Genomic DNA, 14,083 nt, shown 5'->3' on the forward strand with positions numbered 1-14,083 from the left:
ACAATACCAGGGTGCACTGTTCATGAAACAGTTTTCTTAACGCTCCTGTATCGGCAATAGGGCAGAGCAGGGGTACATATGTTTTCTATATTGAGGTAGGCACCTCCAGGTCTCCCACACTGCAGGCTCTCGTGTGCATGGCACACCTCAGTTATATGGCTGCTTTCTCGCCTCAAAGTTGTTCCCACTGGCACAGGTATGTACCGCAAGAGTTCTAGCACACTCCGTTCCCCTCTACAGCAGTGTGTGATGAAGGGTACCTGTGTCGCAGCTTCTTATAGCCTGCCTCTGGTTCTTCTATGGCGGGCAAGATGGTGTTGGCCGCTCAGTCACTGCACCACGCTGGGGAGTAACTCGTTCCGCTTCTTTACAGAGCGCAGCACTCCGGTCTAGACTCGTTCCGGTAGCTCAGGAAAGCATCATTAGGCACTGGGCACACTTTTAGGGCACTAGGTCTGCTGTAATGGTCGCTTTTAGGTCACGGTGAACAGGAGCAGGGCTTCTTCACGTCCTACTCCATGCGCTCCAGGACATGCCCCCCAGTTTACACCAGCTTTTATTTTGCTTCAAATTTGTCGGTTTTTTTGCCAGATTCTGGTGTATTTTTGGTGCAACCACGGCAACACCCTTTTTTGCACTGGCTACGACCCATTTTCATACCTGTTAGAAAGTGTCTAAAATGCATTGTAAATGTGGAGAAATGTGCAATGCACCACACTTTCTGGCAGTGACACAGTTTATTGGGGCCTTTGTGTATACAGCTCCTAAGCCAGTGTTAGAAGAACAGAATATTGAATAGATGGGGATGCTTCTAGTGCTGAAACCAAATAGTAGAGTATAGTCAAACCACCAATCAGGCAAGAATATCTTAAAGTAACCTGGGGTTCATTTAAGGGCTAAATGTTGCATGGGTTATTCATTTTTCACCCAAACCAGTTGGTTTATCAGACCTTTTAACCCTCCAATAAATGCTAACTTGCTTTGGGATACCACTGCCCGATTAATAGTTTGTCTGAATTTACTGTACTCCATTATTTGATGTCAGGACCAGCAGCAACCTCATCTTCTCTATGGACAGTGTTTAAGGTCTATCCTCCGTTGCACTTTTTGCTTTTTTGACAGAATTTACAGTAAAAAGCTTAAAATGTTAACCTAGCCTAATGTCATGAGTAAGTAATGCTGGAGAGGCAGGGTAAAAGATACACAAATACAAAGAACACAATATAGAATATTTAGACACGCAGAGGGTCAAAACCCTCAGTACAAAATCACATTCCAGAGTAGTCACAATAAGAAGGGGTCAAGCCAGAATGACACTTTAGATCTAAAATAGAAACAAGGTCAGAAAATGAGGCAGATGATCAGGGTAACAGGAGAGCTTAATACCCAGAAAGAACACTAGTAAGGTTGTAAGACCAATCACAGGCATCCTGTATCAGAATTAAACAGGATGCCACTCCTGGATGGCCCCCTTCTCCTAACTCAAGGTCACTCACAATAATATAAACTAAACCCAAAACTGAGTGCACACCTAAATAAAAAGGTTTGGGTGACATACTGCCATATGGATGCAAACTTATGTTTTGTAGTTATTTATATAGACTTTTTTTCCATTGTTTGACAGCACATAGATTTTGACATAGAATCTGGGTTTCATTGTAGGCTCTATGGCATTCCTTCCCATTCCATGACGTCTCTGAGGGCAGAGTTCTCTTAGGTATGCATGACCCCTCAAAACATGTCTGCAGGGGAAGGAATGCCAGTCAAACCCATCGCTGGCCCATCTCTGCCATCCTTCATCAATCCTGTTCGTGAGATGGCAGCATCTGTAGGGACATGTGACCATACAACATTGCGCTTGCCCTAGTTTCTAGTGCACAGTATGTTCCTGTGGAGGCTTAGTGACATAATGGTAATATGCTTCTCCATACACCGCCATGTCATGGACAGGATAGCTGCAGGACAGTATGGACAGGCCAGCATTCAAGGGTATGGGGCTTTTGTAGGGTACTGATTGGGGCAGAAATAATTATAACGGTCTACCATTGTGGCACCTTCTCTAATAACTCCTAACTTTCACTTAGACTAGATTAAAAGCACATTAAAAGTGCCACATATATATGATTCGTTACTGTATTAGGTATTACTAACAGGGACTCAAACAGGGGACCACTTCTCTTTTCCTTATCTCAACCTGATACACTCTTCTTGGCAAGGGTTTTGATCGCTCTTAAAATTGACCATGGTGCTAGAGCGTGGAAAGGTAAGTTCCTCAAACCTAATTGCTGAGATACTGCAAATGTGAAAAATCTTATCCCTTCACATTTTTTCAAGATTATTAATTTTAAAAATCTTTTTTCTACTTTTTTTTTTCATTAAAATGTTTCCAGCATTGTACAGTCTGTAAACTGAAAACTGTAATGTAGTTTTACTAAGACAGAATTCTAATAACTAAATAAGAAACAGTTTGTACATAATACCTATGGTGATGACAATTGTGGGCCAGACAGAATAAAAATTACTGTCTTTTAAGATATTAATTATACATGGTATCAATTTTTAAAACAGAATAAAATTACATTGTGAATCATTTAAAGGGTAAAACTTAATCAATATGTTAAGTCCTTTAAATGTTGTTTAAATGTTGTTGCTTTTAGCATCAATAGTGGAACAAAAATGGTGGTGTCAAATGCATCCATGTCTTGATGGAGAAGAATGCAAAGTCCTTCCAGACCAAAAAGGATGGAGTTGTGCCTCAGGTAGTAAAGTAAAAACCACAAAGGTGAGTTCTAAATGTATACTAGTAATTTAGTGATAGCATTGGAACTACTTCTCATCTTCACTATATATATTATTCCAAAATTCCACAATTAACAGTATGCATACTAGTTTCCTAGTTGTAAAAAAAAATACTTCCAAAATCTTGTATTCAGGGTAGCGATGGCCCAAAAGGGTACTAGAGCTTCCTTTCAGTTGTATAGTTCTTCCCAATAAATTGATCCTTTTGCTCTAAGGGCCACATTACACAACATATTCAGTAATGTAAGCAAGTGCCGATCTGCTAGATCGGTGCTCGCTTGCTGAGCCTTTTACATGGCTTGATAATCATGAAGCAAGGGCTGTGTAGACAGCGTTAGTGATGCCTGTGCAGCCTTTACTTTAAAAGTGTAAAATAATAAAGTTTATACATACCTCTGCACAATCCCTAGTGTTCTTGCTTCTGCCCAATGTCCGCAGGCGTTGCTGGAACTTCAGAGCTGGTCTCAAAAGAAACAGGCTGCTCAGCCAATCACTGGTCGCGGTGAACCTGTCACGGCCAGTGATTGGCTAAGCAGCTTGTCACTTCAGAGACCAGCTCTGAATTTCCAGTGGGGAGTGGACAGAAGTGAGAAGAACACCAGGGATTGTAGAGGGGTATGTATAAAGCTTAACTTTTACTCATCAGCTGTGAGCCATGCATCGCTATTACACATGTGATGCACACCCGGTGGGTGAGGATTTTTAGGCTGGAATAAACGACGATCATCGGCTGATTGTTTCATCAGCTGAATGTTGTCGTTAATACATGGAGGAATATACTGCCAAATCAGATTATGGCGCCATGTAAATGAGCCCTTATATTGAATTCAATTACATATATTGTCATTGCAGTCCTATGTATAAAGTTTTATTTGATTCCAACAACCCTTTCTTGGTGCATTTTTTTTGTCCAGTGAGTGTATTTGTTAATGTCCTTATTGACTTGTGTTACTTTACTTGTCATTTGTATTATTTTTTGCTACTAAATGCGAACACTTTCTTTACTCTAAGCCTTTTCCCATCCGAGAGTTGAGTTTAGTTTAGGCAGTGCTCTTAAAGCTACATACATCTGGAACAATTACAGAAGTGCATAATTCAACCCTAAAAAAAGAAAAAAGAAAGAAAGGGAGTGCTTTCGTGTAGAAGGGCTTCAAAAACTTCCACAAAGAGGAAGAGGCATCCTCTTTATTATCTCAGACAGGAAGGCCCTATTCACACGTCCGTAGTCTATACGTGTGTATGGGGCTGCAATCTGTGCCGCAAACAAAAAAGCACAGGTCTTAGAGTGGACCCACATTTGTGGCACGGATCACTATCTTCAGTGCAGTGCTCTGTGAAACATGGAGCACTATTGATGCACATTCGTAGTGCAGTACGCAGTCGTGGGCTGCACTATGGACGCGTGAATGTAGCCAAAGTCTCAGCTTAGTTTGCTTAGTTATGAAAATGAAAACTGCTAAATTTCAGAAAATGTAAAAAAAACCCTGGCATTTAAAAAAAAATTGGGGTGGACATTTATGAACGGTCCGCCCGAGAGGTACGTCAGAGAGAAGGAGCAGATTCGCCCCTTCTCCCTGGCGTATGCCTGCCGTATGCCCTGCTTGCTCAATGGGCGGGCTAGGGGGGCTTGGGGGGCGTGACAAGGCGAGGAGGAGGCGTGGCCTCATTCCACGCCTCATTTATCATGATTTACGCCTGCTCACAGGCGTAAATCATGATCCAAATCTACACCTGCTGGAAGCAGGTGTAGATTTAGTATGCCAGGTGCAGGTTCCAGCGCCTGGCCGGCCAGATTCACTAAGAGCTGTTTTGTACCCTTAAAGCTGTTTTGTACCCTTTCCACTTGAAATGTCTGTACTTTAAATTACTTTTGTATATTTTGACAAATACACATTTTTACTCCTGGGCCAAATCAAATAAGAAAACTGGATAAAAAGATGTGTTTTTTGTTTTTTGTTTTTTTTTTAGATAGGAATCCAAAATGAGTAATTGTCAACATAACCATAATTGAAATCCAATTATTCATAAATGTGGAAGACGCAATTCAATTGATAAGTTTGAATATAAATGATACATTACTAGATTGTTACTAATGTGCATAAAAAGACTACTGTGAATCCTACTAGAGTGAGAAAATAGTGATATTATGACCACTGTATTTTATTACAATGTTTTCCAAAACCGATCTACACATAAATTCACCAGATGAAATGACTTGTAAGAAGACTCATAGCTTTTACCACTGAGAATTCTAAATTCCCAACCATACTGACTTTAGAACACATCATAATTTCAACAGCCGGTGTGTTCCTCCTGGGAACCTTGATTGCACGCTTGTGAATGGTGTTTCCATAATGATGATGAAAAGGAGCTCAGCTTTTGGTTACAAACTGGAGATTAAAAAAAACTGAATAACATGAAAATCATTAAACTTATCTGATAACTGGAGTTGAAATGGTCACCACAACATGTGAGCATATGGTATACTGTACAAAATAGGTGTGCACAAATGTGTTTGCATTAAGTATTCAAAAGGTATGCCTTTTCCTAGTGATGCAAAGTCATCTGGGATATTGTACACCTGTCCTGCATATGGTAAGAGAAAGTGAGCATATTGCTATTTTGTTGGTTTGAAATCTCAGCATAATGTTCATATAAACTTGTATATCAGTGTGTGTAATCCTGTACTTGCCAATCTACTAATATTAAACCCCTAATTTAACCCCTTAAAGTGTCAGACCCATCTGGAACACTTGTTACGCTCATGGGCTAGGCTGTTTGTGCAACTCCTATTAAATTGGACAGTTTTCGACTTGCCGACCACCTTCAGTGGCCGCAAGCAGGCCAAAGGGAGCAAGGGAGCCCTCAATCTGAAGATAGATGTGGGTCCTAGAGGTGGGAACTGCATCCGGGGACATTTATGGTACATCCTATGGATATGCCATAAGTGGCACAGATGGGTATACCCCTTTAAGGTCACAGACAATTTTAGCATTTAGGGCACAGCTCCTCTTATCAAATCTGTCATTACTTTATGTAGTAATAATTTTATGTTTTAACATAACCAAATAATTCTGAGATTTGTGATAATTTGTGTGTCACAGTTTAACCCCATTCACTTATATTATCTGCCATGCAACATTATCCTTTCATTGCCACATAAAAAAAAATTGATATTTTGCTGTGCCACACAATGTTGTGGCCATATTCTCTGTGTAGCACTAGTCTAAGGGCCCTATTACAGGGAGCGATAATCGGCAGGTGAGGTCCCGGCCTGTGATTGGCTAAGCGGCCTGTCAGCTGACAGGCCACTCAGATGCTGCAGCAACTGGGACTGGGAAGCTGCGGAGAGGAGAGAAGACCGGGAGCGGAGAAAGGTAAGTTATAAAGTATTTGGGTAAGGGCTGCATGGAAATCACTAACTATGTCCATACAGCCCTTATTGCCCGATTGTCCTGTAAACGAGCGCTGATCTAGCTGATTGGTGCTCGTTTACTAAAATGATTGGGCCATAGTCAGCCCGTGTAATAGGACCCTGACTTTAACCCCTAAGTTAAAGCTCCCGGGCTCTATGAAAATTCTATAAAAAGGCCATTCATAATACTGTTTATGTGGCCCATTAGGCTTCCTTAAGCACCAGAGGTTAGAAGTGAATGCTACCTCTGTACCATAACCTGTATTTTTGTATTTGTATATACTAAATATGTTGTACTGCAAAATTATGAAACTCAGGAAATATAAAGTAAACCTGTGATACTAGCTGTTCGTCCTTAGTAAGGCCAGTTTCACATGTAATGGATCAGCAACGGATTTCACGATGCCAATTTGCAGCAAAATCCGCTGCTGATCCCTTGCCTGTGATCTTCAAAGAGATTACATCCCACTGCGAGTATGTAAGTGGCAGCCCCCTTAACGTCCCGCCGGCCGGAGCATACATTACCTGCTCCACGCTCTGGCTTGCTTCGGGGATTCCCGGCTGGACGTCCCACTCAGCCAATCAGTGCGTTGCACCGCTGCAGCCACTGATTGGCTAAATGGGACCTCCAGACGCCAGGAGCCCCCGAAGCAAGCTGGATTGTGGAGTAGGAAATGTATGTACCGGGGGCCGCCACTTACATACTCGCAGCGGGATGTCAATGCCACTGCGGGTATGTATTCTCATTAAAAATCACAGGCAAGGCATCTGCAGCGAATTCGCGGTGTGAAATCCGCTGTGGATCCATTATGTGTAAATCTGGTCTAAAGCAGCTATTTAAGTTATCCTATGTATACAATTTATTGGTAATTAGAGATTAAATAAATCTTTGCTTAGATTGCGGTTCAGAGGCAGAGCCGTGGCCAATCATCTGAGCAGTGTCAGGGCTGTGACCTGTCAGCATGCTCTGCAAAAGTGCTTCCTATTAAGTTCATTTTTTTAGGTTTTTCACATTTTTTCCACATATCTACACAAGCTCAGAGCAGTGTTACTTTACAGTTTTCCAGACAGACATACAAGCAGGGCTATATATGTACTTGCCAGCATAAGCAGAGCAGTATATATAGTGCAGATGATGGATTCTCTCCTATGTATTTTTCAGTTACAGTGGCAGCTCTATTGCCAAATATAAAAATCACTTTTGTGTCATGTAGATGATGTGATTATTGGTAGATATGGTCAAAATAGGAATGTAACCAAAATCTTCATGGGTGGATCCATCGTTGTTCAGTGAAAGCAAAAAGCTAATAAACCTGTGGATGTAGAAACAAGTCTGAAGTGTTCGTCCATTGAGACACATGACATGATTGTGGTGCAATTATGTAATTGTGTAATAAGCACCAGATCTCAGGAGAATGGTAATGCAGCTGAGAATAGACAAAGACATTGTACGCAGCCTTTAAAAATAATATTATTTACTATGCAGGAACCTGTAGTGAAAATGTAAAGTCTTAACATTTAAGATGCTTTGTTATAATGGTTATGCAATAGAAGGGTAAAGCTTTTGGTGTTTTTGGAAACATTAAATAAAGTAAAAAAATTATTTTACCATGGGAGGAACCCAGTAAAAAATTACTGCTTACATAGTGCTTTCAGCATTAACAAATACTAAATAGACATTACGACTATTTAAGACTCTGTTAACATTTTTACTATGGTAGCTGTAATAAAGCAAAGAAAAGTATGATGGATCTCTTTTCATTTATATCCTAGGGATTCTAAGTAAAGGATCAAGTAAGGGACAAGTAAGGGATTGCGGAGGGATCTGACCTCCGTACCCCCCAGCAATTTCCAGATTGGCCCCGAGCACCATTGTTTTGAATACAGCCGCAGATACGGCATGTGACCTATGGTTCTGTTTATTCTCTAAGGTGCTGTACTCTGCTCTGTCCTTTGGCTCCTAACAAAATTTGCAGGGAAATTTCAAAGAGAGTAAATCCTCCATCAACCCAAAGAATTGCCCTTGACAGTTGTCAATTCTTTGGGCGGACATTGACAATTGCCAATTTTTTGGGTGGACAGCAGATTGAGCTTCAGAATGTCATTGAGTCAATGGGACAGGCTTAATGATATGCGAGGACTACACTTGAAATTTGTGTGCAATTTCTGTATCCCCTATCCAAGTTAGTTTTAAGTTTAAAAAACCTTTTTAAAGACTGCAATTTTTTTTTTTCACTTTTGATTTTTCCTACTCATGTTTAAAAGGCTATAGCGCTTTCATTTTGTTAATCTGCATACCCATATGAGGTGGGTTTTTTTGTGACACAAACTGTATTTTGTAACGAATCTCTTAATTTTTTTGGGGTAGTGAAATTCAAAAGAACTAATTTTGTATTTTTTTTCTTGGTACCATGCTTACGTAAATGCAACTTTTGATCACTTTTTATAATTTTTTTTATTTTGGAATGTGATGCAATCAAATATCAGCAATTTTGCACTTTACCAGATTTTGCGCTTACTCTGTTTACTGTGCAAGATCAGAAATGGGATATTTTAATAGTTCAGGTGATTTTGCACATGACCAAATATGTTTTGTTTTTGTTCATATTTTAATTTGAAAAATTGAAAAGGGGGGGGGGGGGGGATTTAAACCTTTACTATGGGATGGATTTATTTATACATTACACATTTTTGTAGACCCCTAGGGAACTTGTATGACCAATACCAAGATTACACATTGATCCATGCAATACCTATGTACTGCATTGATCCATCATTTTTTGCACTCAATTGCTATAGACTGCTGATGCAGAAAAATATGTGTAATAAGTTGACTTTTTCTACGTCACCCTCTAACTTCTTCTTTCTTACTTTTTAAAGGACTGACCCTTTTAGGTTTAACTTTTTTTTTCTATTTCTGTAATGGATGAGTATTTTTTTTTATATCATTGTAAAATAATTGGTACAAAACAAAAATAATGTTTTAAACTAGCTAAAAGTCTAATGCTTCTATTTTTTTTCCCTTCCTTAGGTTACTCGATAGCTGTAATTAAATGCAGAAATGAAGACTTATAGGTCTTGAAGACTTAAGACACATAATGAGGAAATCTATAAACTTTCTATAATGCAAGCCTTCGTGGAGAAAATATCTAACAGAACTTGGGCCCATTGTTATATACAAAAAAAAAAAAGAGAGAGCATAACTTCTTGGACCATTCTGGAAACACTAGAGTGGTTGAGTGCATGACTACTTTAGCTCAACGTGAAAACAAGTAGTGATACCCTGCCTATATGTTATTTCAGACCCAACACTTTGCAGTTTGAAGAAGCTTGATCAACCATATTTTATAATTGGTTCTCTATTGTACTGATAATAAGACTGTATATACCGATCAGACCTTTTTTCAGCATGCCATACATTTACTGATTTGTAATGTTTGCCTCCATAATTGGGTCCATTAAAAGTTTCAATATTTTTGATTAAACACAAGCAAATTATTTCCTGATTATTTTTATGGGCCCCAAAAACTTGCGTTGTAGCAATACTGGCTTTGTAAAATTTACACAAATACATGTATGCAAAACTGTCTACCTTGTTTACTGCTTATAAAAAAAATGCTGAAAAATATTTACATTTGTGACATAATCCATATGCATTTGTTTTGCCTTATTTTATACATATTTACTTTTATTTTAATTTATCTGCAAGTCATAATTGGATTAAGGTAGACTGTTTAGGAAAGTATTTTATACTGAAAATGTAAGGATTCTGTAGGTATAGGGTGATTGTGTCAATGTTTAAAATACTGTAAATTCTTGTTTTGAGTCTTTGCTAAAAGTGACTAGATTTATTAATGTTTGAACTGTTATTTTAATTTATTGTATCACTTTTATTGTTAAACATTGACTTCATAAAGCCTTAAAAGTGATGACTTCAGATTTGATGATTTAGAGATAAGGTATGAATATAAGAATAATCTTTTTTTTTTTTATTAAATGAAAAATGAAGTGTAAGATTGATCACAATACAAAAATTAATGAGAAGATGTCATGTATTTTCTAGAAATCACTAGTTTAGGCTAATTGCCACAGTACACTTGGTTTGTTTTTTTTAAATGTTAAAATGTATGTAAAAAATCAAATCAAGTAAAATTACTTTAAATTTATTTCCATAATCTTTCATTAAAAACAAACTGAAATATTTAGAGCGAAAAAATAAAAATAAAAAATTTGAAATATTGTGGTAGAATAAATACACAAAACCTTAAAGCAGTTGTCCAGCGGAAAAATGGCTCATTGCAAGTCTTGGAAATATCCCTTCTGAAATGTGGAGGGGGCGAATCTAAGTCATGATAATTGTGTACGGAGTCTATATGGAGTAGGAGTCCAAAAGAATGGCTTGGCAGCTCTTTTTTTGTAAAGCGCTACAAACCTGTCAGATTGCGAAGGCATCTCCTGTGTACAGCCCTTTTCTGGTAATACCACATATTCTCAGGTGAAGTAAGGTCTATCCTCTGGCTGGGCCATTCCAAAACTTTGACCCTCATGTGGTAACCAAGAGGCGTATGGCCAATAATAGTGGTAACAGCACATGACTACTCGGGAAGAGATAGGAGTTTGGTTTCAGCCACATGCATTTCTCTACATGTAGAAACATTGTCTGAACCACATTTTTCATGTTTAACTGCTTAAAACATAAACAAATTTCCACATTGAAGCTATGATTAGAGCAGTCTGCATATTTTCTGAAGAAATTCTCACCACAGGATTGGTAGGTAATAGCTCCAGACTTGTACAATACCACCACACTGTGACTGGGTAACACAGCCACACCAGACCTGACCAATACCGCCATACTGTGACTGGATAACACCACCACTTAAGACCTGACCAATACCGCCACACTGTGACTGGATAACACTGCCATACCAGACCTGACCAATACCACCATGCACCCCACCACCCCCCCCCCCCCCCTTCTCTGAAAGACACCAGATTTACTGGCAAGTCTGAATGGAAGGGCGGAGACAAAAAAATGTAAACAACAAAAAAAAAAGTTGTTTCCTTCCCCCTGCTCCCTGGTGCTGCCCCCTTGCAAGGTGCTGCCTTAGGCACCGTACCACGGGTGCCTAATGGTAAATATATAGAGTGCATTAGTTAGGTTTCAGTGTGGGACTGTCCTTTTCAGGACAGACACCCCCACCTAGGTTTAGGGACCAGGTGCTTAGGATACATTAGGGATTGTTAGACATTTATGTCCTGTAACCCCTGCAAATTATTTATTCCCAACTTGTCATATTTACCCCTGCTATTTTTTTTGCAATGAACCTCCTATGTTAACTTAACTACCTATGTAATTGTTCTCCCCATGTACACTTCATATATTTGTAACCCTTAGAGACCGCTACTACAACTAAGAAGCCAGTAATCAAACAATAAATCAGATGCCTAGCCTGCAGTTATCACTAGAGATGAGTTAAGTAAATTGTGCTGTCAATTTGCTTCATTTTGCGAAGCGAATTCACGTGGATTCATTATGAAATTGGCAAAAAAATCCATAATTTTTTGAGGCCTTCGAAATTTTTTGGTTTTCTTCCTCTGACTGATAAACTCAACAATGATATCGCTCATTATAAGCTGTTTACAGAGCCTGGCTATTGCTGAAAAATGTAAGTACAATCTTACAAGAACAGTGGAACTTTATATGGGGTTAATCAGAATCACTTTAAGCAATGGCGGCTGTGTGAATAAGTAAAGAAAGACAATGTTCAGCGGTACTCACCATAAAACTTGATCTTTATTCGATAACCAAAAGACATACAAATAGGAACACGGAGACACCTCTCTTCACAGTTATTTTGTGTTATTTTTGCTGTGATTTTGACACTCGTTTGCTGTGAATTGCGCAATCGCTGTAAAATACTATAGTTTTGCCATGATTTTGATGGAATCATGCCAAAATTGGGTGAAAATGGTGTCAGAAAGGCATCATTGATGCAAAATAAATGTGTAAACTCAGCCTGAACAAATCCACATTCAGTATTTTGGTCAGTATTTTGCAACCAGAACCAGGAGTGGATTGAAAACACAGAAAGGCTATGTTCACACACTGTCGAAATGAAGTGGATTGCGGCCATTTAATGGCAAAAAACAGCTGTTATTTTAAAAAAGCGGCCATTGTTATAAAAATAACAGCTGTTATTTTCCATGGAATGACGGCCATCCACTCAATTTCAACAGTGTGTGAACATAGCCTTTCTGTCTTTTCCATCCACTCCTGGTTTTGGTTAAAAAATACTTACAAAATAGTGTGGGAATAGTGTGTGGAAACATAGTGTAAAAGAGGATATTCACAATTCTACAACCACACTCAATAAGTTTTGTTATTTTTATTTTCTACCTCTAAATGATTTTAGTTTTAGGTCACATTGAAACTAGAAATAAATTTGAAATAGGCAATGTTCACACAATGTAAAAACAGGGCAAATAACAGCCATCTTTTGATAATGATGGTTTTTATTTGCTCCTATTTTTACGTTGTATGAACGTTGCCATAATTTGTCTTTTTTAATAATTACATTTTTAAATAATATAATATACAATTTAAAATACAACTTTAAAAATAGATGCAAAACAAGGACCAAGTCTATACTGTGTGAAATAGGCCCACAGGGGGGATTGCAATTAACACCAATATTCATCTTTTTCCACCATATGTTACACTTACGCTATGTTCACATGGTGTAAAGAAGCTGAAAAATTACACATGTATTTAAAGGCAGAAACACTTCTAAAATATGTGTTTTACATGGTGATTTAGAGCATTTTTTTTATTTGCTAGTGCTTATGTGTTTTTACCCAATACACATAAAATACCCATCAAAAAATGTGAAAAAATTAAGTGTATAGAGATTAAAGGGGTTAAGCCATTTTCTGCTCTCTGTACAACCCCTTTAAAATCCACAGCTTTTGTCAGTTTTTCTATTGAAATACATTTACTTCTATTGGACATTGCTGCATGGTTCACATTTTAGGGGCCATGCACACGCCCACAGTATACAGTCTGTCCACTACTTTACTGACATGCTTTGTCAATACAGTTACTCAAAGATTAACATGAAGATGCTCCTGGCATTAAAATGGATGATGATGTTGGGCGCTCCGAGGTCCATTGAATGACCCCTTCTGCTTTTCCCACTAACAAAGACCTTCCAATGCAGATGTAAGTGGGGGGTTATAAGTCCTGATCATTGCATGTGGGCAAAAATACACCCACACACAACTATCACTAGCTGCATGTTGTTGCCAATGAAGGTATACTTCTGAGATGTGAGCTATGTGAGCATGAGCTATTTTTTGCTACTTGTACAACCCCATGCCAATGATGTACACCTAGAAATAAAATATGTGAACACTATGGGGGACATTTATGATCAGGCTAAAAAGCCTTTTTATGGCACAGATGGGCCCTTTGCGCTGCTTGCGTCAGAGGGGCGGGGCCAGAATGGAGGGTGAGGTTGCATGCAGAGAGGGCATGGCCTCTGCGTGTGCTGTATTTAACATTTTTCTACTGGAAAAATGTCATTGAAACATGGTTTCACTTTGAGAGCATGGAGGGGCTCAGATGCGTACGGGATTTATGTAGAGGCATTGCTCCTCTACATAAATCCCAAGAGCCTCGGCACTGCTGGGACTTTTTTTTTTTTAGAATGTTGATCATCATTTTTAAGAAAAGTAAGAGTGAAATTGGTCATGTTCACACACCTTTGAACTGTCTTCTCAGAAAAAAAGACAGTTTTTTTTTAAGTGTCTTTTTCTCAAATAGTGGCTGTTTGATAAATGTGGTCAATTGTATTATTTAACAGCTGT

At 38.7% G+C, this 14,083-nt stretch overlaps 1 protein-coding gene across 3 annotated transcripts in view; it reads left to right on the forward strand.

The window, feature by feature from the left end:
* TAFA2 (TAFA chemokine like family member 2) overlaps window positions 1–10,380 on the forward strand; it is a 136,661-nt gene extending 126,281 nt beyond the window's left edge. For 2 of the 3 annotated variants that reach the window (XM_069955962.1, XM_069955964.1), the window contains exons 5-6: window positions 2,658–2,782; window positions 9,246–10,380. In XM_069955962.1, the coding sequence (XP_069812063.1) occupies window positions 2,658–2,782; window positions 9,246–9,257 (137 nt within the window). In that variant the 3' untranslated portion in view covers window positions 9,258–10,380. Of the gene's footprint in view, window positions 1–2,657; window positions 2,783–7,987; window positions 8,146–9,245 lie in introns of all 3 variants that reach the window. The other variant, XR_011360598.1, reaches the window with a different exon arrangement.
* Window positions 10,381–14,083: the final 3,703 nt, after the last annotated feature.

This window comes from Dendropsophus ebraccatus, chromosome 1 (genome assembly GCF_027789765.1).
Source record: "Dendropsophus ebraccatus isolate aDenEbr1 chromosome 1, aDenEbr1.pat, whole genome shotgun sequence".
NCBI classification, from domain to species: Eukaryota; Metazoa; Chordata; class Amphibia; order Anura; family Hylidae; genus Dendropsophus; species Dendropsophus ebraccatus.